The 25862-nt window shown below is 45.9% G+C and overlaps 1 protein-coding gene across 1 annotated transcript in view; it reads left to right on the forward strand.

The window, feature by feature from the left end:
- The window catches only part of SCN10A (sodium voltage-gated channel alpha subunit 10), a 98116-nt gene extending 81665 nt beyond the window's left edge, over window positions 1-16451 (forward strand). The window contains exons 22-27 of the mRNA XM_056804224.1: window positions 2702-2983; window positions 8004-8061; window positions 9927-10064; window positions 10912-11012; window positions 11999-12269; window positions 14274-16451. Coding sequence (XP_056660202.1) covers window positions 2702-2983; window positions 8004-8061; window positions 9927-10064; window positions 10912-11012; window positions 11999-12269; window positions 14274-15508 — 2085 coding nt within the window. The 3' untranslated portion in view covers window positions 15509-16451. The remainder of the gene's footprint in view (window positions 1-2701; window positions 2984-8003; window positions 8062-9926; window positions 10065-10911; window positions 11013-11998; window positions 12270-14273) is intronic.
- The last annotated feature ends 9411 nt before the right edge of the window (window positions 16452-25862 follow it).

A 25862-nucleotide genomic window follows, 5' to 3' on the forward strand; every position in this document is an offset into this window, starting at 1 on the left:
CTGCATCGTACTAGCAGAGGAATCCTACTAATGATGTTACTCCATTGCTCCAAAATCTTCAATAGCCCCCTATTGCCTCTAGGACAAATTCCAATCTCCTCATCCTGACACTAGAGGCCCTATATAACATAGCCCCACCTTACCTGCACAGCCTTACCTCCTTCTACTTCCCAAATCCAACACAGTCCAATCCTACCAGCATTCATGAAGTCCCCTCTAGATGCCCTTACACGTGTAACTGGCAATGCCTCCAAAGTGGGTTACAACTGCTGCTGCCCCAAATGTTCCCTCTCACTTTCCCCCTGTACCATCTTTGTTCCTGCAAAAGTTATCCAGGTAATTGGGAGCAGAGCCAAAATTCAAATTCCCACCTTCTGGTTCCCAGGGAGGTGATTCCTTCTCCTGTACTCTACTTCTCTTCATCATAAGGGGGGAAGGGGCAGCTCTAACTGACCCAATTCTCTCTGAATTTGCATTTTTTCACTTTTATCAAATAAAAAGGGCTTTTAAAGTAACTTTATTGTATCTCCAGCCGAATCCATTAGTCTTATGTTAAGGAAAGAATCCTGAAAGCATTTTACAAATCTCAAAGCACTATATAAATGTCAGCTATGGCTAGGATTATTATTACTTGGGTAGGTCCTAGCTGCCAAACTTCCAAAATGGCTGGCTTCTCACTATGGTATACTGTAATGTGTAGCTGAACTAGTCCATTACCCGACCTCCAGAATTCCTGCCATAATTGTTGGTTATAAGAGCAATATGGAGTAATAATCATAAAAACTATAATTATAAGCCTTAGAGCGGGTAGAGTACACATATTGGCGGGCAGGCATCCGTCTGTGTTAGAATGTATACTGGAGGGGGCAACTGGGTAGCTCAGTGGATTGAGAGTCAGGCCTAGAGACGGGAGGTCCTAGGTTCAAATCTGGCCTCAGACACTTCCCAGCTGTGTGACCCTGGGCAAATCACTTGACCCCCATTGCCTACCTTTACCACACTTCTGCCTTGGAGCCAATACACAGTATTGACTCCAAGATGGAAGGTAAGGGTTTAAAAAAAAAAAAGAATGTATACTGGAGAAGAATTATAATAACGGGCCTAAATCCCTGCATTTGGAGTAGGGACCTGAGTTCAAATCCTGAATCTGATCCTTACTGTCTATGTCACCTTGGGCAGGTCACTTGATTTTTCTGTGCCTCGGGTGCTCATTCATAATAATGGGTAAAGTAGCCACCTCCTGGGCTCTGGTGAGGCTCAGTGAGAGAATGTAAGGAAAGTGCTTTTCCAGATTAAAAACAGCCGAGACAAAAATGGCAGCTGTAGTTACCAGGATGGTTGCATCTATCAGTTGTGTTTTTTGCTATCTGGGAGCTCGAAGGACAGGACCAAATTTCACATTGGGGTTGTTTATAACAAAACAAGGATCCAAAGTTGTGTGTGTGTGTGTGTGTGTGTGTGTGTGTCTTCAGCCAACCTGTCCTTGCATCTTAGCAATTATTGCCTTTTGCATTGCACTTTAAATTTTGTGAAATGCTCTACATATGTTGCCTCATTTGAGCCTCCCAGCAGTCCTGTGAAGTAGGCAATGCACACAGTGTGATCTTTTTCTTTCTTTTATTTTTTTTTCAAATTGAAGAAACTGAGACTCAGAGAGGTCACTCTATCTGTCCAGAAAAATTTTGCTGAGAAGTGGGTTGAGACAGGATTTAAACTGGGGGTGTTCTCTGTCCTAGGGAGAGTATTTTGAAACCATTTCCAACAAATGAAAGCCAATCCTTTTTCTTTTTTTTAACCCTTACTTTCCATCTTAGAATCTAAGTATTGTTTCCAAGGCAGAAGGGTAAAGACTAGGCAATAGAGATTAAGTAATTTGCCAAGGGTCACACAGCTAGGAAGTACCTAAGGCTAAATCTGAACTCAGGACCTTCCATATTCAGGCCTGGCTTTCTATCCACTGAGCCACCTAGTTGCTCCCTGCCCAGTCACCCTGAGGAAAAACAATTCTGCAACTGCAATGTGTCTCTAATCCCATAATCTAACCATTTTAAGAGACAGAAAGGCATTCTCTTGTGCAATCAGCTCAGTTTTTTCTGTAACTCGTCCATTCTTTAATTTTATTATTAACTTCTCTATTCACAGTCCCAGGTGTCTCCTCCTTGACCAAAAAGAAGCCTCTATAAATTCTATGTTTCGTGTTTCTATTTATCAGTCCTTCTCTAGAGGTGGCCATTCACAAGTTATTCTTCAAACACTGTCTACAGCTGGGTAGCAATGTTCTCCTTGCTTCACTTTTCATAATTTCATGTAGTCTTTGTGACTTTTTTACAATTAAGCTGCTCCCCATTTCTTATGACACAATGGCATTCCTTCCCAATTATATGCCACAACTTGTTCAGCCATTCCCCAGTTGATGGGCATCCCTCGATTTCTAGTTCTTTGCCACCACAAAGAAATCTGCAGTAAAAATTTTGGAGCATACAGGCTCCATCTCCCTGATCTCCTCTGGAAACAGACCCAACATTGTAATGGCAGAGGCTAATGGTATATGCAGAATCTGGGCATTTTCTCAGTAATTACTAGTTGTTCTTTCCCCTTCCCACCCTCCCTTTCTTCCTCTCTCCGTCTTTCTCACTAAATCTCTCTCTATGGGTGTCTCCCTGTCTCTGACTGTCTCTCCCCTATCTCTTTGTATTTCCAGGTGGTGGTAGATGCCCTGGTTGGTGCCATCCCTTCCATCATGAATGTCCTTCTGGTCTGTCTTATCTTCTGGCTCATCTTTAGCATCATGGGAGTGAATCTCTTTTCCGGAAAATTTGGCAGATGCATCAACATCACCCTAGAAAACTTTCCCCCAGTGGATGTGTTGATCGTCAATAACAAGACCCAGTGCAATGAAGAGAACGGTGCTGGCCTCTTCTGGGACACCGTGAAGGTCAACTTTAACAATGTGGGAATTGGTTACCTGGCTCTTCTGCAGGTGGTGAGTTTGGTTATCCTCTCCCAGCAGTCAGTGGGAAGATATTGAGATAGAAGAGATGGTCAGGGAGACGTTATAGAAATATGGCACCCAAAGGCTGAGGAACAGCAAGCGTAAACTGAACGCCACTGAATAGTCTACCAATGGCAGGAAGACTGAGGCAGCTAGGGGGCTTGGTAGATTGAGAATCAGGCCTAGAGAGAAGTCCTGGTTTTACATCCGATCTCAGACTTTTCCTAGTTGTGTGATCCTGGGCAAGTGACTTAACCCCCATGGCCTAGCACTTGTTGCTTTTCTGCCTTGGAACCAATACACAAGATTTATTTCTAAGGCAGACAGTACAGGTTTCAACAAACAACAACAACAACAACAAAGAATGGCAGGAAGAAATGGACATGGCGATAGGAATCTATGTGCAGGTAAAGTTCACGCCATTCTTTAGAGTGGACACTTCAGTCTAACTAGTCTTTATAAAATTCTAAGCAAAGTTCTTGCCCTTCTGAAAGCTATTCTAGGTTAAAGGAATGTTGTCAATTGGCTTGTGGTTAAAGCCCCCACCAATGTTGTTTTACTAAATCAACCAGAGCTTTATTAGTCTAAGGCAAAAGACATTTAATATCTAAACATAATGGAAAAGGTGAGAATGAAAATCCTCACCCCATTGCCCCTGTGTGAGGAAGGGGAGACCCTCTCACAGATTCCCACAGGAAATGACTTCTCCAGTTTGAGTCTTGCTTCTGTTCCTCATGCTGCCTTATTGGCAATGGTAAGGTAGGGATTGGTAAGGTAGGGACTGAAAAGTTCAGAATTTTTGCCTGATGAGTTAGCACAAAAAATCTTGTTTACCAGAGCGTGTGTCACCCATCTTGTCATGGGAATGCTGAATCCTCAGGAATCTGCTCCAGCTGCTCCAGGAATCGATGGCTTTGATCTGCATCAGTATCCCAAGTCAGCAGCTATAATGAAATCATCAAAGGATTAATGAAAATTAAATTAATTAAATTTAATCATTGGGTCAGGTGAATTACAGGGGAAGGAGTGTCAGGTTTGGAGTCAGAGGACCTGATTTCAAATCCCACTTCTATGTGACCTCAGTTAATTCTTTAAAGTGAGAGGTCTGGTCTAGATCACCTCTAAAATCCTACATGGCTCTAAAAGTATGGTTCTTTGAAATTTTCCTATGCTCTTTTTCTCGATGCCATAGTCATCAAGCCAATGCCTTATCCCACGAATTGTGGCATTGGGCCAATAACTCACATACTTATAGCATTTTAAGGTTTATAGAGAAACCTCTGACATAGTTGTAGGACGTTGAACAAGTCACAGCTTCTCAATGACCCGGGCATCATTCTAAGACAAAAAAAAAAGCTGCAGAAGGGGTGGCTATCATAGGATCATAGATCTGGGGCTAGAAGGGACTGCCAAGGCATCTGGTCCAACTCATTAAATTAGCCTGTCCAGTCCTCAGTTTCCTCATCCATACAATGAAGATGTTTGCCTATCAAGTATCTTCTAGAACAATCATCTGATTATCCCTTATTTTTCAGAGGAGAAACAGGCCTAGAGAGAAGGGACTTATCCAAGGTCACCTGTGTAATAAGTGTCAGAACGGGGTTTGAAGCCATATCCTTGACTCCAAATCCAGCAAACCCAGGCATTTTGGCATTGATCATTCCCTACAATGAGGCACAGAAGGCAAATGTCTTTATCTTCATTTTAAAAGGAAGCCTGGGCACAGGTACTCAGAGGGGTTAGCATGCTTGCACAGCCAATAAGCATGGACTTTCCAGGCTCTGAGTCCAGAGTTCTTTCCTCTCTATAACACTATGATCAGCCACCCATCCTGGCATATTCCAGCCAACTCCTCCACCCCAGCCCTGTCACATAGCCTTGATTTACCAGCAGCAAACTCAGGATGCACACATATCTCTGTACCCTCCCCATAGGGCTGGATGGACTATTTCCTTTCTGCACCAGAATACCCCACCCCCTACATTAAGAGAAACATGACCACTTCCCAGCTGCGTGACCCTGGGCAAGTCACTTACTCCCCATTGCCTAGCCCTTACCACTCTTCTGCCTTGGAACCAATGCATGATATTGATTCTAAGATGGAAGGTTGGGGGTTTTTTAAGAAGAGAAAAACATGACCATTAAGCTAGGGTTATGGTGTGAGAACTCAGCAGTGAGGCATATGGCTTATTCAAGATGGTATATGTGGGTATTTGCAAAACATGGTGGCCCCCATCTCCAATAGGGTGCCAGTCTGCATGGATGGTCTTATGATTTCTGTACCTACACAAAGGGCTCCATGGGCACATCCCCTGGGACTTCTGAGGCCCATCCAAACACCTCAATATTCCTTGGAAGCCATGACGGTTATATATGCCCCGGCATGACTGCCAGAGGGGTAGCAACCCTTCAGGAAAACAGCCTACAGGCTCTCCCTCCTGCACTGTTTCCATTGTAGCTGACACCTCAAAGCTGTGCCTTGGGTCAGCCTTCCATTTAGACGCTCTCCTTTCATACATAGGCTAGGGCTTGGCCAAATGTTCTCTCTTTTCTGAGAAGCCCAAGTAACATGCCAGGGTCAGTGTGGCCCTGGCCAAGGGATTAAAGTGGACCGTCTATCTGCCCGAGACAAAGCAAGAGGTAAAAGGAGCCGAAAAAGAGCCAGTAGCTGGATTTCTACTTAAGAGCTCGCTCCTGGCCGACAATTTCTGGCAGCCGATGCTGTGGGCATTAGAGCATTAGAGGCAGACCTCTGCTAATTGGGGCTAGAAGGCAGCTAAGCAAGCAAGAGGAGCCTGGAGAGAAAAGCTGGAGAAACCTACAGAAAGCAAACAAAAAGGTGGGAAGCCCACTGGAAGGAGAACCTCACCAAGGACACCCTCCACCATCATGACCAAAAACCAGTATGACAAGAGCTGCCATTAAGAATGCCAAAGAATGCAGGCTTATCACTTCCAGCAAGCATGGATGGACAGGAAACTCTCCCATTGCCTCTGCAAGAGAAACTTCCCAGTGACTGCAGAGAGTGTACAATGTTTGTCATTCTTCCAGTGTCAAGTAACAGCTAAGCAGAAAGGGCACGTCAATACAAATCCAAGATGGCAGCCATATGGCTAGACCTAGAAGCTGAATGCAAATCAACCATATGACATGGCAACCAAAGGAACCAAGTTGACCTGAGGTTGCACTGAGAAAGGCATGATGCCCAGAATAAAAAATAGATGGATTTGGAGTCAGAAAGACTGGAGTTCAAATCTCACCAAAAATGGCACATATTGACTGTTTGACCTTAGGCAGATTTTTTAAAGTCTTGGTGATCCTGGAAACCCTACAAGACTATAAGTCACAGAGCACGTGCTGCTCAGTATTGGTAGAAGGAGTGTCCTTCATGGGAGTCCCCTGTTCCAGTGTTTGGACCAATATAGCCTTGACAAGAGAAGCAATGACATCATTGTCGGGTTCCTTGGTCAGGCTTTGTAGCTGACATGTCCTTCGTTGGGCGCCATGTTTTAGGACAAGCTGTTTAAAAAGCCAACGACGTTTAGGCTGGAGGAGAGAAGACTCGAGAAGGATGTGATGACTGCCTTTAAGTACCTACAGAATCGTCATGGAAATTCGGCCATCTGTGCTGACAAATTGAAGTTTTAAGGAAAGTCTCCAAAGGGGAAAACACTTTGTGGAATGCCATGCGCCCTGCATTGCTGATGGTCTTCAAGGGGAGGCAGGAGCAGCTCTTGTCAGGGATAATATGAGAGGGATTCGTGTCCAGTTATCGGCCAAGACAAATGATGTCTGAGAGCCATGCCAAGGCTGGGATTCTTTGATTCCATGATAGTGTCACTGCAGTATTTGCTAATAAAGCAGGAATCAGGAATTTTAAAAACTAACTCCTCCTCCCCATCAGACATGTGCCAAGTATCAAACAGAACCATTAAGTCACAGAGTTGGAATGGAAAGGGAACTTAGAGGTCATCTAGTCTTGCGCTCTCATTTTACAGATGAGGAAACTGAGGTTAACAATAATAGCTAACATTACATCGCGCCTATTATTTTATGGGCATTGCATTAAGCACTTTGTAATTGTTATCTCATTTTGAGAAGGAGCAGCTAGGTGGCCCAGTGGTTTGAGAGCTAGACCTAGAGATGGGAAGTCCTAGATTTAAATCAAGCCTGAGACATTTACTAGCTACATGACCCTGGGCAAGTCACATTGCCTAGCTCTTACTGCTCTTCTGCCTTAGAACCAATACAAAATATTGATTCTAAGATGGAAGGGAAGGGTTTTAAAAAACCCTGAGAGATAGGTGCCATTTTTATCCCCATTTAACAGATTAACAGAACCTGAATCAAACAGAAGATAAGTGACTTTCCCAGTGTCACACAACTAGTGAATGTCTCAGGCTTGATTTTAACTCAGGTCTACCTGATTCCAAACACATCACTCCATCCATTGAACCATTAAGGTCACACAGGAGATAAATAACAGATCTGGAAATTAAATCACAGAGTTGAATGGGAGCTCAAAGCTCATCTAGTCTAATTCTCTTACTTTACAAGAGAGGAAATTGAGACCCAAGACTTTAAATGTCAGCTCCAAAGTCATACAGGTATTGTCAAAGGCAGGATTTGAACCCAGATTCCCACATCTCAAATCCAGCCTGATTTTCACTAAAGCACACTTATGCAAAGGGCACTTTGGGTCATACCCACAGAATCTGGATTCACTGTTCCACCCAAAGGTCCAGATGTAAATAGATTATTCACATCTCTAAGAACCTTCTCCCTTGCTCCATCCCAGGCTTTTGGTTCCCAACCACATTTATGGAAGCCAAAGACAGCCTCGGAAGGTCTTGCAGTTACTTAGTCCATGTTTAGTACATGAAGTAGGTTCATGAAAGTCAATGAGATGAGGATACCTGCCAAGGGCAGAGGGTCATAAGTGATATCAAATGGGATTTCAGGCAGATGCTCCTGCCCATTTCTGAAACTAACATCTGCCCTTTATCTCTAGGCAACATTCAAAGGGTGGATGGACATCATGTATGCTGCTGTGGATTCTCGGAAGGTGAGTCAGGGACCTTGGAGCAGAATCCTTGGTCCCTCGTGTCTTCATCTCCTTTTTTTTTTCAGCCTGTAGCAACATCCTAGGCCCATCCTGGCAAACCTATGGCACACATGCTGGAGTAGGCCACTCCCTTTCCCCTCTCCACGTGCACTTGAGGACATTTCTCTCATCACCCACCCCTCTGCCCAGCAGCCTAATGGGAGCACTTTCTCCCTCCCTTGTCTGGGGTAAGGGGACAGCTCACATGTGGCATGAGGGTACAGTTTGGACACTCTCTAAAAGGTTTGCCATCACTGTCCTAGGCCCTCTGTTTCATAGTTGAAGGCAAAAGCAATGACTGCATACTAGAACTCATTTCCAAAAAGGAGCTTTCTCTCCCATCCGTGAGGCTTAGGTGACTGGAAGTCTCTCCCTCTCCCCTCCAAAAAAGCCTTACTATCTGCCTCCTGTCACCAGCACCAGCCCCTTGCCAAATGAGGGCATCAGAAAAGGTGGCCCCCAACCCCTAGTGCTCCCTGGGTCTTTTGACCTCCTCTTGGCACCCCTTCCCATTCTCAAACAAGAGGAAGGTATCTGGTAAGGGGGGGGGAGGTAGAGACTGACTGGGAGGGGTCCTGCCAGGGCTGTTTTGGACCTGGAAAAGAGGAGGCAGGAGATGATAATTCTTCATGTAATCTAATTAAATGAATGTTGGCATTTCAGGCAAATCACCAATCTGACTGACAAACATTTGTTAAGTACTTACTTATGATGGTCCAAGAACTATGCTAAACTCTGGATAAATAATAAATGTATTTATTTATAAGTTATCAATTTATTTATCTGCAAATTTTATTTATTAAATTTATAAATAAAAATAAATTAATAAGCAGCAAAAATACTACCTGCCCTCGAGGGGCTTACATTCCAATGAGAGAAATAACACAGCTAAAGCAGTACATACAAGAGAGTCAGTGGAAGGTAGCCTTAGAGTGCAAGGGATGGGGGGAAGGGAGGAAGGAGTGAAGATATTTTCCAACTTTCACCTCACCCACACCTATATAACATAACCATTCTCCCTAAGATCTTAAAAGCTGACCAGGTTTCTCTCTCACCCCCAAGATAATTTGTACATTGTTTTTAAACCCTTCCCTTCTGTCCTAGACTCAATGTCAAGTATTGGCTCCAAGGCAGAAGACCTGTAAGGGCTAGGCAATGGGGGTGAAGTGACTTACCCAAGGTCACCCATCTGGGACATGTCTGAGATCAAATTTGAACCCCAAACTTCCCATCTCTAGGTCTGGCTCTCTATCCATCTAGCTCCTCTAATAGCTTGCATTTTAAACCAGAGACCTTGATAAGTTCATGCTTTAAGCCAAGGAATAAAGTTTTAAAGGAATAACTTCTGGTACAATATTAGGAGAGTAGGGACTGATGTTTGGAGTGAGAAGTCTTCTTGACATTCCTTACTTCGTCCCCTTCTGGGTATGGCTCATTGACCAGTGATGTCTGAAAAGGTCTTTTAACTTTGTTGACTGAAGCCAAGAGGAAGGGATCCCTTTCTTAATGCCTCCACTGGCACAGGGTCTCCCAGGAATCCTATCAATGGCCACTGGTCAAGAGTCTGCTGAGGCTTCCTCACTCAGTCATCAGAGCTTTTCATTTGTGCTTTTTACTCTTCAACCCAAACTTTTCATGCCCTTGACTCATCTATTCCCATGAGCTCCAATCCCAGGTCCGTCACTGGGGCTAGGGCATACCTGCCCCTTGCCTTGGGCAGTCAGCCCTTGGAGGGTGCCCCTGGGTCCACGACAGCCCAGTTTGTTTCCGCCCACACAAACCTTAGCCCCAGCTCATGATGCTCCCTCCATTCCATTTGGTTGTAGCAAGAGGAGCAGCCCGAGTGGGAGGCCAACTTGTACATGTACCTGTATTTTGTCATCTTCATCATCTTTGGGGGCTTCTTCACCCTGAATCTCTTTGTCGGGGTCATCATCGACAACTTCAATCAACAAAAGAAAAAGATAAGTGTCTCTTTTAAGCTGATAATCTGGGGAAACTCTTCTCTGCTCTCAGCATGTGGCTTTCCGAGTCCCCAGATCCAACCCTCCCAGATGGGTGCGAGTCCCATTTCCAAGTCAATAAAGATTGCAAACTAAGTGCCAGACACTGGGCTAACTTTGGGAGATTCTACGAAAGGCAAAAGATGGTCTTTGCTCTCAAGGGGCTCACATCCTAATGCATTCCCTCTCTCTGAGCAGGTGGTGGGGGCCCGGTGGGAGGAGGGCAGGAATGGGCCTTTGGGGACCTGGTTCTCTTTTCCCCTGGCATTGACCCCCAAAATACTTAGTTAGGGTCTACTGGGTGCTCTAGATACTGAGAGAGAGAAAAGTCTGGCTCCAGACTTAGCTTAGAATCCAGGATGAAGACGTGTGACCCTGGGGACCGCCTGGTTGAGAGGCAAATGGGCTGGGCAGCTGCCTGTGGCTATTGTGCATGGCTACAGATCCCCAGGCTACTTAGAGAGCGTTCTTACCTCTTTGTAACTGGCCACAAGGAACAAATGTTTGATGCTCGTCTGCACCAAACAAGGTCTCTAGCCCCTGGCTGGCTGTGTTTGAGAAAAGAGTTTGAATTCACAAATGGATGGAGCCTGCGTGGTCCTAGAGATGAACTGCTGAGGAGGAGTCAGAGAGCAAGAGAACAACCGGAAAGTGACTTTCTCTGGGAGCCTAGAACCTGGATTAGGGATTGTCTTAAATCCTCTCCAGTTCTAAATTCTGTGAGTCTGGAAAATGTGAGGAAGTTGTCCAGCTGTGTCCTCTGGTCAACCTTGCCATCCTTTGCTAATGGTAATATTAACTCCTGTACTTAGGTGGTCAAGACATTTTTATGACTGAAGAACAGAAGAAATATTATAATGCTATGAAAAAACTGGGCTCTAAGAAGCCTCAGAAACCAATCCCAAGACCTCTGGTAAGTTCTAGGCTTTCTTATGGCCGTATTTGTTTGTTCCGATAAATGTAGTAGACAGCAGCAGGAAGACAGTGTGGTGGGGTGGCCACACGATCGGTCTTGGAGCCAGAAAGACTGCATCCAAGTCCCTCTTCCGACAGCCACTGGCTTTTGACCCTGAACTGAGCAAGGCACAGCCTCTCAGGAAGCCCAGGGGATGCCCTAAGGCTCTACGTGACAGCAATTCCTGGTCTGTTCTGCTGAAGAAGCTGTTCACCTTAGGAGTTCTCTTCATCCCCTCATGGAGGCAATCCCAGGTCCTCTGGCCAAAGCTGCCAACTCAACAGAAAGCCATTGACAATGGTGAAACCAGATAAACAAAGGAAATAAGCAATAAAATCCCCAAGCCTCCATGAACTCTAGAGTACTGGGAGTTGTTTAAGAAAGAACTAGTCAGGGGGCAGCTGGGTGGCTCAGTGGATTGAGAGCTAGCCCTAGAGACGGGAGGTCCTAGGTTCAAATCTGGCCTCAGACACTTCCCAGCTGTGTGACCCTGGGCAAGTCACTTGACCCCCATTGCCTAGCCCTTACCACTCTTCTGCCTTAGAGCCAATACACAGTATTGACTCCAAGACAGAAGGTAAGGGTTTAAAAAAAAAAAAAGAAAGAACTAGTCAAAGAAAAAGAAAAAGATCTGGACCATCAATAATAATGGAAGCTCGTTTCCTTCTCATGCCCTTCCCAATCTCCTCTTATTCTCTTCACACACACACACACACACACACACACACACACACACACACACACACACACACCACTATATATATCTTGCCCTGAAAGCATCTGGAGCTGCTGCTTGTCCTCGGCCCCACTTCCTAGTGATGTCCCCATTCCTTCCTGACCTACTGTGCTCCCTGGTTCGCATATACAAAACTTGTTAGCATGTATGAGGTACTTAATAACGCTTATTAATCGGCCAACTTGACGGTCACTTCTGCTTTTCCCAGAACAAATGCCAAGGCTTCGTGTTTGATATTGTAACCCAGCAAGCCTTCGACATAGCCATCATGGTGCTCATCTGCCTTAACATGATCACCATGATGGTGGAGACAGACAGCCAGAGTGAGGTGAAGACCAAAATCCTCAACCGGATCAACCATTTCTTCGTGGCCGTCTTCACCGCAGAGTGTGTCCTGAAGATGTTTGCCCTGAGATATTACTATTTCATCAACGGGTGGAACATCTTTGATTTTATTGTTGTGATCCTCTCCATTGTGAGTAAGTGGTCTTGGCCCTGGATGGTGGTAGCTGCAAGGGGGCTTTAGAATCTGAGGAGAGAATCACAAGTGGATGTTTCTTGAAACTTCACTCATTCACCTAAGAAGCCACACAGCTCTCCTCACATGTGTCCCTGCCATCATAGTCTTCTTGGTAAGATAGCTAGTATAGGGCCATCTTGGATGGAGTAAAGTAAGTTTGTTACAGCAAATTGTGTAGCATTAGAGTGGTTAAAGAATTGGCCTTAGGGGGCAGCTGGGTAGCACAGTGGATTGAGAGCCAGGTCTAGAGACAGGAGGTCCTGGGTTCAAATCTGGCCTCAGACACTTCCCAGCTGTGTGACCCTGGGCAAGTCACTTGATCCCATTGCCTAGCCCTTACCACTCTTCTGCCTTGGAGCCAATACACAGTATTGACTCCAAGACTCCAAGGCAGAAGGTAAGGGTTTTTATTTTTTAAAAAAAAAAGAATTGGCCTTAGAATCAGGAAGTCCTGGGTTCAAGTCTCACCTCTGACACATATCAGATTGTGACCTTAGGCAAGTCTGAAATCCCACATTACAATAGATACCTATTTGCAGTGATAGAGGGGAGCTTCCTCACTGGGGATTCCATATACTAAGGAAACTACAAGTCTAGTCCTTCCTAAAAAAAAATTAAAAAGAACAATTCTACCTAAACCAGAGGATCTCTTCCAATGAGTAATGCTCTCTTGACAGCATGCATTATGGGAAATGTACTCCTATGGGCATACTCACTGCATTTCATCTAAAGTACAATGTAGATGCAACCATGCCTATGTAGACATTAACTATGTCCACAGCTATCCCCACCAAGGAGGAATCCAAGAAACAAGTGGTTGTGTTTCAGAGTCTCTCTAGAGTCAGACAAGAAAACTATTTTTATTGCCATAATTACTGCCTTTGTTCTGGTGGTATTTTCCCATTGAAATGGAAACTGGGATCAGACTTGTTCAGATGTTCAGTTATATAAAAATCTCCCTGAGAGGCAGCTAGATAGCTCAGTGGATTGAGAGTCAGACCCAGAGACAGGAGGTGCTGGATTCAAATTTGGCCTCAGACACTTGCTAGCCGTATGACCCTGGGCAAGTCACTTAACCCCATTGCCTAGCCCTTGACACTCTTCTTCCTTGGAACCAAAACACAGCATTGATTCTAAGATGGAAGGTAAGGGTTTAAAAAAAATTTTTAATCTCCCTGGGGCAGTTAGGTGGCTCAGTAGATAGAGAGTCAGGTCTAGAGATGGGAGGTGTTAGGTTCAAATCTGGTCTCAGTCATTTCCTAGCTATGTGATTCAATTGCCTTTCCCTACTGCTTTCTACCTTGGAATCAATACTTAATATTGATTCTTAAACAGAAGGTAAGGGTTCTTTAAAAGTTTCCTCCAATCCAGATTCAGAGTGTAATCATGAGCACAGAAAAGAGTCAAAATTGCTTGGTTTTCCTCTCCAAAATTTCATCTAGGTGCACAGGGGAGTAGGGAGAAAAGTGAGGAGAGGAAAAACACCTGGAAATACTTCAGGCTTCTCTCCCAATGTTCATTTCTCCATTCTTCCTGAGCTTCCATTAGCCCCAAATGCAATTTCTTCCTGAGTTTCTTTCAAAAATGAAAGGAGAATTTATAGATCATCAGACAATGGTTACTAAGCAAATTGTCCAAGAACTTACATTCAAGTTCACTATGACACCCTTGGCATTGATGTCAATGTCAACCTTTCTAAGTTGTAGACAAATCTAGTGGAATTTAGTCAGCTACTCAGTTAACAATCATTTAGGAAGGAAGGAAGGAAGGAAGGAAGGAAGGAAGGAAGGAAGGAAGGAAGGAAGGAAGGAAGGAAGGAAGGAAGGAAAAATAAGAGGGGAGGAAAATATGTATAGCAGTCAAGGAAATGACCAAGAGATGACAGTTTATGGTTTCTTTATTCTCACTTGGATCCTGGAACTTTAGAGAAAGTACTCACAAATATATTTCCCTTCCTTTAAAGGCTTGGTGTTTTCTGGCATTATGAAGTCACTTGAAAATTATTTCTCCCCGACGCTCTTCAGAGTTATCCGCCTGGCTCGGATTGGCCGCATCCTCCGACTGATCCGAGCAGCCAAGGGGATTCGCACACTGCTCTTTGCCCTCATGATGTCCCTCCCTGCCCTCTTCAACATCGGCCTGCTGCTCTTCCTGGTCATGTTCATCTACTCCATCTTCGGCATGGCCAACTTCGCCTACGTGAAGGAGGAGGCTGGGATCGATGACATGTTCAACTTCCGGACATTCCCCAACAGCATGCTCTGCCTCTTCCAGATCACCACGTCCGCTGGCTGGGATGGGCTCCTCAGTCCCATCCTCAACACTGGCTACCCATACTGTAACCCAGATTCAACAAACTCCAGTAAGCCCAGAGGAAACTGTGGAAACCCCACCATCGGAATCGCATTCTTTGTCAGTTACATCATCATCTCCTTCCTCATCGTGATCAACATGTACATCGCCGTCATCCTGGAGAACTTCAACGTGGCCACGGAGGAGAGCACGGAGCCCCTGAGCGAGGACGACTTCGACATGTTCTACGAGACCTGGGAGAAGTTCGACCCGGAGGCCACTCAGTTCATTTCATTTTCAGCCCTTTCAGACTTTGCAGATACTCTGACAGGACCCCTGCGCATTCCAAAACCTAACCAGAATGAACTCATCCAGATGGACCTGCCTCTGGTCACAGGAGACAAGATCCACTGCCTGGATATTTTATTTGCCTTTACCAAGAGAGTCCTGGGAGAATCTGGGGAGATGGACACCCTGAAGGCCCAAATGGAGGAAAAGTTCATGGCCGCCAATCCTTCTAAAGATTCCTATGAACCAATAGCAACTACTCTGAGATCAAAACAGGAAAATGTGTCTGCGTCCATCATCCAAAGGGCCTACAGAAAATATCTCTTGCAGCATTCCCTACGACAAGTCACTGTTACGGGTGCAAATGATGTTGGTGAACCCAGGTGTGAGAGGGCCACTGAAGATGAAGGCTTGGCTGAATTCATGATGAATGAAAGCATGGAGCTTCCAGACAAGTCAGAAACCGCTTCAACCATGTCCTTCCCTCCATCTTATGACAGTGTCACCAGAGGGCTCAGTGAGGAAGGCCAGCTGGATACATCCAACACTGGCCACGTGGAGGAAGATGCTAGCTATGACCAGCTATCTCAGGATTTGGACAAGGCATCATCAATGTAGAACTCTAGACAGGGCTGAAATCTGCTTAGCAGAAACTTACACAAAGTCTGGCTTAGCTTTTTTCTTGACCACAGACAGACCCCCTCTCATAAATGCATGCCAAGGGCCTCTAGAGGGGTCTGGGAAAGAGCATGTGGATCTCTCAGGGCAACCCCTCCCTAATGTGGGAGACACAACTGTCCCACCAAAAGTGGGCCAGGAGAACCATGTTTGTTTAAAAAGAAAACAAGGACATTCTTGTTTTCTTTGTTTTTTCTTTGTTTTGGTGACTGAAATGGGATTTCTTACAATCCTAGAGAAGAGAGAGAGAGCGTGTTTGGCCCTATAACTCTATTATTTTTCCATTTGACCTGCCTGCCCCAAGACTCAGTATCTCACATGGGCAGGGTTGGGTGCTTTACTTCTGCAGCCTTGTCACGGAGACCACCAGAGGTTTCCTCCTCTCTCCTATGTCCCTTCTTGATAGGGAGCCAAGATGGCCAGGAACTTCCATGAGGGAAACTCTCAGGATTGGAACAATAACAGTGTGTTTGAGCAGAGGGGGACCAGTGAGCATTGCCTATGAAGACTGGGGACCTTAGTTAGAACTTTGCATGAACGCATGCTGGAGACCCAGTGTCCCCTGCTTCTGGCCCAATGTACCACTCACTGGAGATGCTGTGAAAGAACTTGGAGAAGGCTATTAAAGCTGTTTTTAAAGGGAGGCTTATTGTCAAGACCAACATCCTATCTTACAGCATAGGGTGTGTGTTTTTTAATGAAATGATGCTGACATTTGTCATTAGCACTCCCTTCCCTTGGGCCAGCGGTATTTTACAACTAAAATAGTTCCATTCATTACTGCTAATTGCTCTTGAGGTAGGTGGTGTCAGGAATCATGAGAACAAAGGGAGTTCTGTTGCTCTCTTTGGACCCTTCTGACATCAAGCTGAACTTTGCTCCTGTAGCTAGAGCTGGAAGAAAACTTAGATATCCCCTAATCCCAGCCCCTTGATTTATATATGAGGAAACTGAGGACCAGGGAGATTAAGATATTTGCCCAAGATCACACCTGGAGGAAGCACCCAAGAGTCCTGCCCCTTGCCCTTCTCTCCATCTGCCCAGGCCTCAATCACACATGAAAAATGAGAGCCGTGTGAGTCTTCTTCAGCCAAAAGGCATATTTAGAATGTATGTCATCAATAACACAATCAGAGCCATCCAAACACAGGCTGAGTTCTCCCTCATTGGAGGTCCCCAAATAGATGCTGGATGATAATAATAACAATAACAATTAACAGCTAGCATTTAGGTACATGGAGCTGCCTAAGGCAAAATTCATTCTCTAGTCTTCTCTTCTCTAAGGCTTTTACTGTAACTATGATCACAATTTACCTCTTGGACCCACACACAGATAACCATTTGCCAAGTATAACAAGGATACCTTTGGATGTGAACTGGGCAAGATGGCTGCTGAGGTCCCTCCCAACTTATGGTCCTATGATTCCAATTCTCAGTTTGGAAGTGGGAAACCATTCTCAGTTCAGCAAGCATTTAAGCACCTACTCTTTGCTGGGTACTAGGCTATGTGCTAGAGATATAAAGATGAAGATGAGTGACTTCCTTCCCTCAAAGAGGGGATATGTGGGAGAGGACTATATGCAAGGTTACTCTGAATGAACGTTTGACATAATAGGTAGACTTCCTGCCTTGGAGTCAGGAGGACCTGCCTTCTGACATCTATTGATTATGTGACCCTAAGCAAGTCCCTTTACTCATCAGTTCTCTGGATAATTCACTAAATTCTAAGTTAGGAAGGAGTTACTGATGTCCATCAGTGGAAGGAGTTCCCAACAGAGGTCAAGTGGTCCCCTCAAAAAAAATAAATGTGCATGGCTCTGCATAGGTCCCAAAGAGATATAAAGGAAAATGAAAAATAACAAAAAAAACAGAGTCTCCTTTCAAGGAGTTTATAGTCCACACGTGCCTTTCATTGGATACCAGCCCCTAGCTATTCCTTGAACCTGAGCTGTGTAGACCACAGGGACCCAGATCCAGGGACAATGGCTCAGAGTCTTGGGAAAGGCTTCTGATGGCCAATGAGCAGGGAATCATGGGAATGACTTAGAGACTGACTTTGGCTGTTAGTCTAACGCTCAGCCTCATAGAGGGTGGAAGGTGCAGGGAAGGGGAGTCATCCAGTCACCAATTGGACACTCATAAGGCAATTGTGAGGAGCTGAGGTAGTGGTAAGCAAGAGGAGACCATTCCAGGAACCCTCACAGACTCTGATAGGCTGGGCTGGACTGGCACAGGGTTCCTTAGCTCATTTCCAGATCCAGGGTCCAACATTCCTAATGTACCCAGCTAACTCCTAACACCCTTCACCTCCCCTTTGCCTCACTTACCATGATGAGCTTCCTCCCTCCTTCCTTTCCTGGGAAAGGAGAAAGCAAGTTGTAGAGGTGAGAGCCCCAGGGAAGGAGCAGAAATAGGGGCCATAGCCAGTACTGGTATAGTCCATTCTCTTTTCATCAATGATTAATAGTAATAACAAACAAACATAGCATGGCAACATAGAGAAAATGAGAACAGCAATAATAATTAATATTGACCGGTGCTCTGAGGTTTTATACATCCTCTGGGTTTAGACAAGCCAGTTCAAGTCCCATCTCTGACACATTCTGGCTGTGTGACAGTGGAGAAGTCACTTGCCCCCTCAAACCTCTCAGTGCCTCAAGCAACTCTGGAAGGCTGCAAATTACAGAAGGTACCACTGACCTGAGAAGCGAGGAGCTAGTTCCCTCCTCCCTTTAATCCTAAAGCCACAGAGTCAGCTCCTGTCCTTCTCTGTCTATAGGTTGTTTTCTCCCAGGAGGTAACAATCCCCTTGAAGGAAGGAGCCATACCATGTTCCTAAAATACCGATAATCATGATAAAAACGATCTCTCGGATTTGCATGGCACTCAGCAAAGAGCGGCGCTCTCCATGGTCCTTGTCGCCAATCCTCTCACACACTCCCAGACATGCTTTCAGGGCTGACTCCCCAGGAGCTCTGCAGTCATCCCCCATCCTCAACCTCCAAGCCAAGACCCAGGCCAGGGCACATGTTTGCCCTTCAGATCAAAAGGAAGGAAGGAAGGCATTTGCTGGGTGCCTGGTACTAAGTTAAGTTCTGAGAATGCAGATCTAAACACTGGCCAGGGGCCCCTGCATGAAGAAAGCCTGGAAACAGAATTCAGACTCCCCCACCCAGGCTTCACCCAGTCACATGAGCCACAAGCACCTTTTCTCATGCTCCAGACTCAGATTGCTCTTCTTGGCTCATCTGGATTCAGCACCAAGAGCTTTCCACTGCTTGACTTCTCAGTCGCCCTCAACTGCCACAGTGCCCAGGACCACAGAGCCTCAGCAGGGCTATAGCCAGCCTTCTCTGACTCCACCAGCATTAAGGCTCTGTCTTGGTGCTTTTTAAGTAATGGGGGGGGGGGGGACTAGCAGGGGTAGGCAGTGGCATTTTGCCTCTGAAAGGCATTCCCAATCCCTGAGAATCGTGATGGCAGTCCTGGAAATTAAGTACGAAATGTTATCAGTACTCTCAGACTTTCAAGTGAGAAAGTGGAGGGTCTAAGAGGAGGGCTCCTAACCTTCTTGGTGTGTCTTGAACCCTTCGTCAGTGCTGAAGCTTATGCTTAGCTTCTCAGTCACTAATTGCATCATATGATTGCATAGGAAACCCCCATTACTGAGCTACAATTATCAAAATATTTTTTAAATAAGTCCACTTAGCTCACATTAAGAATCCCTGTTCTGGGGGGCAGCTGGGTGGTGCAATACATTGAGAGTCAGGCCTAGAGACAAGAGATCTTGGGTTCAAATTTGACCTCAGACACTTCCTAGCTGTGTGACCCTGGGCAAGTCACTTGACCCTCATTGCCTAGCCCTTACCAATCTTCTGCCTTGGAACCAATACACAGTATTGATTCTAAAATGGAAGGTCAGGGTTTTAAAAAAAGAATCCCTGTTCTAAGTAGCTGAAGCAACCTTCCCAGGGTCACTTAGCTAGCAAGTTCTATTCTGGCTGAGCCAAAATGGAAGCCAGATCTTTCATTTCCCAATATGATGCTCTTTCTATAACACCTCAGGCCATTGAGTAAGTCATAAAAACTGTTCAACATCCTTATAAGTTAAGCTTTCCTCAATAAGAAGAATGCCTAAGCAGGGCTAGGACTAGGGGTAGGAAATAGGGTCAGTCTCCTAGGGCACAATATTCAGGTTGGAGCAATGGAGACTGCTTTTTTTAATATGACTTATAAATGTCCATTTTTTAAGAGCCACTCTCCATGACTTATGGATAGCTAAGATCTTTTACTTCAGGTTTTATTGTTGCTTTGAGGGCTAGAAACCCTCCTTGGATAGTCACACCCAGAAATGGTCATTTCCAGACTCTACTTAGGGCTCGCAAATGCCTTGTTCTAGCTCTTCATCTAAGAATCCCATGCTCTGTCCTTTTGGATTTCTGTTCATTTGCTTTTCTCTACCCTTTTTATAAGATGAGGGTGAAGGGAGCAGCTTAGTAAGGACCTGAGCCTCTGTTGCACAGTCCATAGCCATGCTTGAGAAAGGTGAAACATGAGGCTTGGGTCATGCCTTCACCAGCAAGAGTCAGCATGAATTTGGAGTCATGAGATCTGAGATCCAGCTTTATCTCTGCCACTCACTTGCTGTGTGACTTTAGACAACTGTCGTCCCCTCTCTGGACTTTATCTTCCTTAGTTGTAAAGTGAAGGCAGTGGAGCTGATGGTCTCTCAAATCCCCATCAAGTGTAGCTGGGAGATTTTAGTCAGAGTAGAACCCTTCTGGTTTATTAAGCCAATATCTTGTAGGGAGGAAAATTTCCCAGCCAAAGTCGTGCAATACTGATCAACCCCCTGCCCATGCCATTGTGAAGGCATGATTTGTAAACAAGGAAGGGCACCCAAATAATATAGCAGAGGTCTCCTATTACATATCAGCTTTTAAATATTTTATTGATGATGTCAGGCCTGGACAGGAAAGGGAGTTTGTATTTTATTCCAGAGCGAAGACAGAGCTACTGACATCTTGAAGATGAGGATGATGAGGATGAGAGGGCAGAACACTCTAGAGATGAAGGATAATTTCTACTAATGAATGAATAATAATAACAATAGTATTGGGTGATGCTTAAAGGTTTGCAAAGCACCTGACATATAATATCCTATTTTATCTTCACAACAGCCATGGGAGATGGGGAGATTGGCAGATGCTACTGTTATCTGCTTTATAGATAGGGAAACTGAGGCAGATAGAAGTTAAGTGATTAAGCTACTAAATGTCTAAGGTTAGATTTGAACAAAGGTCTTCCTGACTCTGAAGGTCCTGGCAGCCCACTTGTTCCCTTGAATGTCATCTGTGTTTGATCTCAGAAGTCAAGGTGTCCCATCAAGCAATTCCCAAGGTATGGACTTCACCTGGGCTGTCTGCCCTCCAGCCGTGGGTGTCCACCAGACTCTCCTGAGCCCTCCTCTTTTCTCCCTCTCCACTATTTCACTTGGTAATCTCATCAGCTCCCAGGAAGTTAACTCTCATCTCTATTGCTGATGATTCTCAAAGCTATTGTCAAGCCCTCCCCTTTCTTCCAACCTCCAACCTTGCATCTACTACTGCTTCTTAGACATCTCTACCTGGATGTCCAATTGACACTTTAAACGGAACTCATTATGTCTTCCTCAAAATCCTTCCCATTTCCCAGCTTCCCTCTTACTATCAAGGGCACCTACATCCTCCCAGTCATGAGGGCTCGTGTCCAATCCTCACTCTCTCCCACCCTGTGTGTCTAATCTGTTGGCAACTTCTATTGATTTTACTTTAGAATATTTCTTATGTGCATGCACACTCTTCTCCCTCTGACACTGCCAGCACCCTGGGTTATTCCAAAGCCTCTTACTCCACCACTGAGACTATTCACGAGCATGCTGGTTGGTCTGCCTTCAACCTCTCCTCCAAAGCTGACTGTCAAAGTTATCTTTCCAAGCACAAGATTGACCGCATCACCACCATCACCATCACCACTCCCCTTCAGTAAACTGCAGTGGCTCCCTATTGTCATATAAAATTCTATGTTTAGAATTCAAAGCCCTGGGGGCAGCTGGGTAGCTCAATGGATTGAGAGCCAGGCCTAGAGATAGGAGGTCTTGGTTCAAATCTGACCTCAGACACTTCCCAGCTGTGTGACCCTGAGCAAGTCACTTAACCCCCATTGCCTAACCTTTACCACTCTTCTGCCTTGGAACCAATACAAGTATAGATAGAAGGTAGGGGTCTAAAAAAAAGGAATTCAAAGCCCTCTGTAGCCTTTATAGCCTGGCTCCCTCACTACTTTTCACTCTTCTTCCACCTTATACCCTACCTTGTACCACATAATCTGCAGTCCAGTGATGGGGCCTCCTGGCTGTTCCTCAAATAAGCCTTTCCATCTCCTGCCTCGAGGCATTCTCTCTGGCTATTCCCCATGCCTAGAACGCTCTCCCTCTTCATCACCATCTCCTGGCTTCCCTGACTTTCTTCAGATCTCAGCTAAGATTCCACCTTCTCCTGGAAGCCTTTCCCAACCTCCCTTAATTACAGTACTTTGCCTCTGCTGATTGCCTCCCATTCAACCTATCTGTAGCTATTTTATACGTATCAGTTTGCAGGTTGTCCCCCCTTTATTAAAATGTGAGTTCCTCAGAGATTAGCCCAGTGCCTGACTGATAGTAGAAGCCTAATAAATGTTTACTGCCTGACTAACTGATGTATCCTAGCTGTGTGACCCTGGGGAAGTCATTTAACCTGCTAAAGCTTCAGGCAACTCTCTAAGACTAGAGGATGTAGAGAAGGGGCTGACCTGCATTTATTGAAGGGAGTTTCCTCACTTGAGAGTTCCCTCTGTCAATGAAATCATAGGCCCAGTCTCCGTGTAGATGTTGTTTCCCTTACCCCTGGGATGTAAGTTACATTTAGGAAAAGAAATTCCTCACCAAGATTTCCCAATTCAGATGAAATCCTAGTCTAGTTCAAAAACAAACTGAAAACTCACTGCTGAGCAAATTTGTTTCTGTACTCCTGTAGGACAAGGGTGCCATTTGCACCCGCTAAATCCAGTACCCTGAGGCAAAGCACTAGTTACCCCACCCTAGTTCTAGTTCTTATTATAGAGAGATTGTAAACTGAAAGAACACCAGCCACATCTTGGAGCAGAGGTCTGGGCAGCATCTGCTAGGGTCCTAGCTGACAGTAAACTCAGAGCCGTGAAGTGAGGTTGGGCGAGAAGCCAGAAGAAGGGTCCAAACTAGAGCTGAATCTTGCCATTCAGGAGCAGGGCAGTCGTGACAGATAACATTTAGGGCTCCCAAAAACACCACTCCCCAGTAGAACAAGGCTTATCCTACATCCCCAGCTAGGTTCAGTCCAGCAATCCCAAAGTTGTCCATAGTCTGCTAATGATTTAACAAGCCATAACAAGGCTATTTCCCTGGCACAGGAGGTGAAGAAAGGATTTGAGGAATCTAGCGACCAAGAGTCACCGCAGCCTACAGGTGCCTTCAGCTTCTTCCTTGCTTCCAGGTGGGCAGGCCTTTTCTCCAAGAAGGCAAGATGACCTGATTGGCCTGCCAAGGTCTCTGCCCCTCCGAGCTGGCCTGTGTTCTGGGATCACAGCCATTCTCCAGGAGGGACCTGGCAGCCCCATCGTTCTCTTAAATGCCATTAAAGTTAATTTCCCTGAAGTCAGTGTGTCCCATCAAGTAATCCTCAGGGAGGTTCTGAGCACTTGGCTGTCTGCCCACCCCCAACTCACCTAAGCGTCTGTTGGCAACAAAGCCTGGCCCAGAGCAAGGCTGCAATCTTTTAGAGCTTCAAGAAAAACCAAGACCAGAGAGTTAGATGTTAGGTCAAGAGATCTCTCCCTGAAATGGGAGAGATCTGTGCTTGTCCTTCCTTCCCTGGAGCTCAGAGGGGAGAGGGCTTTGGTGCCAAGAGAGGTACCATCGATCTACTCGATGTGTGAACAAGAGACTCTTTTCCCACTCACCTGGCCAGTGGTCAATGAGTGATTTGTGCCCCATGCCAGGAACACTGGCCTCCTGGCTGCTCCTCATACAATATACCCCATCTTCCAGCTCTGGACATTTGCTCTGGCTGTCCCCCATGCCTGGAATATTCTCCCTCTCCTCATCTCTGCCTCCTGGCTTCCCCAGCTTCCTTCAAGTTGTTGCTAGAATCTCACCTCCTACAAGAAGCCTTTCCTGCTGATGCCCTCCCTCTGTTGATTGTCTCCAATTTATTCCATACATATCACGTTTGCAAATCATTTCCTTGTTGTCTCTCCCATTAGCCTGGGGGCTCCTTGAGGAAAGGGACTCTCTTTTGTTTTTCTTTATATCTCGAAGAATGTGCCTGGCACATAGTAGGTGCTTGATAAATGCATGTTGACTGAATGACTGACTGATGGGGAAGTCACTACACCCCTCGATATCTCACTTTTATGTGCTACAGTAGTCAAAGAGCATCATCCCTAAGTCACATCCTTGGAAACCTCCATCCATTGACTTCTTACCAGAGAAAATCTGATCTCTCTACCCTATGATGTCCTTCAAAAACTTGAAAACAGCTCCCATGTCCTCCCAAGCCTTCTCTTTTCCAAGCCAACCATCCCAATCCCTTCGCCCGCTCCTCATCTGCTCCCTTTCCTTCACCCCCGTGGCTACCATGTTAGCTCTGGCCTCATCACCTCCCCTCTGGCCTGCTGAGCATGCTCTCACTTGGTTTTTCTGCCTCAGCTCTCTCCTCTGGCCCATCTTCCCCACCCGCCAAGACAGGTTTGAACTGCCACTTCCCTGCTGAATGAATGTCAAAAGAAGGAAGAGTTTGGGGGGAAATGATGAATTCTATTTTACATCTGTGGAGTGTGACATGTTCATGGGACATCCAATTTGAGGTGTTTAAGAGGCAGTTGATGAGGAGAGCGACTACAGCTCAGGAAAGGCGTCAGGGCTGGAGAGGGAGTTTGGGATCACTTTCACAGAGAAGATGGTTGAACCTGTGGGAGCTGATGAGATAGTATCACCAATGAGAGAGCCCTGTGGGACACTCACAGTGTGGAGTGTGGAGCGTGGAGCTTCCAGAAGGCAAATCCAGCAAAGGAGCCCAACTTGGACAGGTGGGAGGAGAACCTGGGGAGAATTGGAGAGTGAGAACCCAGCCAGGAGAAGGCACCCAGGAAGAGGGGGTGAGCTGCAGTGTGCAAGGCTGCAGGCATTAAGGACTAGGAAGAGGTTATTCAATTTGGCAATTAAGAAAGAGCTCCTGGGTAACATTGGTGAGGGCAGAGGGCTCAGACCAAAGTGACAGGAGAGAAATGGGAAGACTTTTCAATTTAGAACAACACGATGCCTTTGAAGGCCACTGCTCCCACCCCGATTTCACTGGTGTAGAGACTGAGGCCAGGGCGAAGGGGCTTGCTCTCAGGTCAGAGGGAAAAAGTTTAGAGCGGGATTGGACTCCAGCCCTTTGGATGCCAGATGCAGGGCACTTTCCACAGCGGCACACTGACTGTGTAGGAGAATTACCTTTTTACTAGATGCCAAAGAGCTGAAAAGGTCAGGAACAGCATGAATGAGCCTGAACTGCCTCCCCTCCAAGGGAACATCAGCCCCAGCAAGAATCAGCTGGGGAGTGTGCAATTCCCAATGGCTGGGCTGGGCTCTGGGAGCTTGCTTTGTCAAAAGCAAGGATAGGAGAACAGAGGGCGTGGCGGGGGCCTGCCTCCCACTCACAGAACACCTCCAGCCTCCAGCTAGGAACTGGCCAAGAGGAAAATTTGGACCAGGTCAGGAACTGGTGTGGGAGTTGGCCACTGGGTGGGATTGGCTGGCAGGGACTGACGAGATGCTTGGCAGGGAGGCAGAGGGCACTGGCACCAGGAAAGGGGCAGGAGCAAGGGCAGGGGTAGGAGAGGGGCAGGGGCAGGGGCAGGGGCAGAGGCAAGGACAAGGGCAGGGACAGGTTGTTTCTGCAAAGTTCAATCCCAAGTTTGGTCAGGCAGCTCAAGAAGCAGAGAAGACCAACATTCCAGAAAAGAGATATCAGCAGGAGATTGGCCAAAATACTTATTATCAATATAACCCAAATAGCCACCAACACAACTGAAAATATGCCTGGAGAAATCATGGGAGCCAAACCAGAGAAATGAGGAACTATGGGGGGGAAATAGACAACTCTCTGGGCAGATGCATATGTACCAACTACACAGAGTCCTTTTAACTTGTGCCAAGTACTGTGCTAGCAACTGGGGATACAAAGACAGAAGCAAA

Source organism: Monodelphis domestica, chromosome 7, assembly GCF_027887165.1.
Source record: "Monodelphis domestica isolate mMonDom1 chromosome 7, mMonDom1.pri, whole genome shotgun sequence".
Taxonomy (NCBI): domain Eukaryota; kingdom Metazoa; phylum Chordata; class Mammalia; order Didelphimorphia; family Didelphidae; genus Monodelphis; species Monodelphis domestica.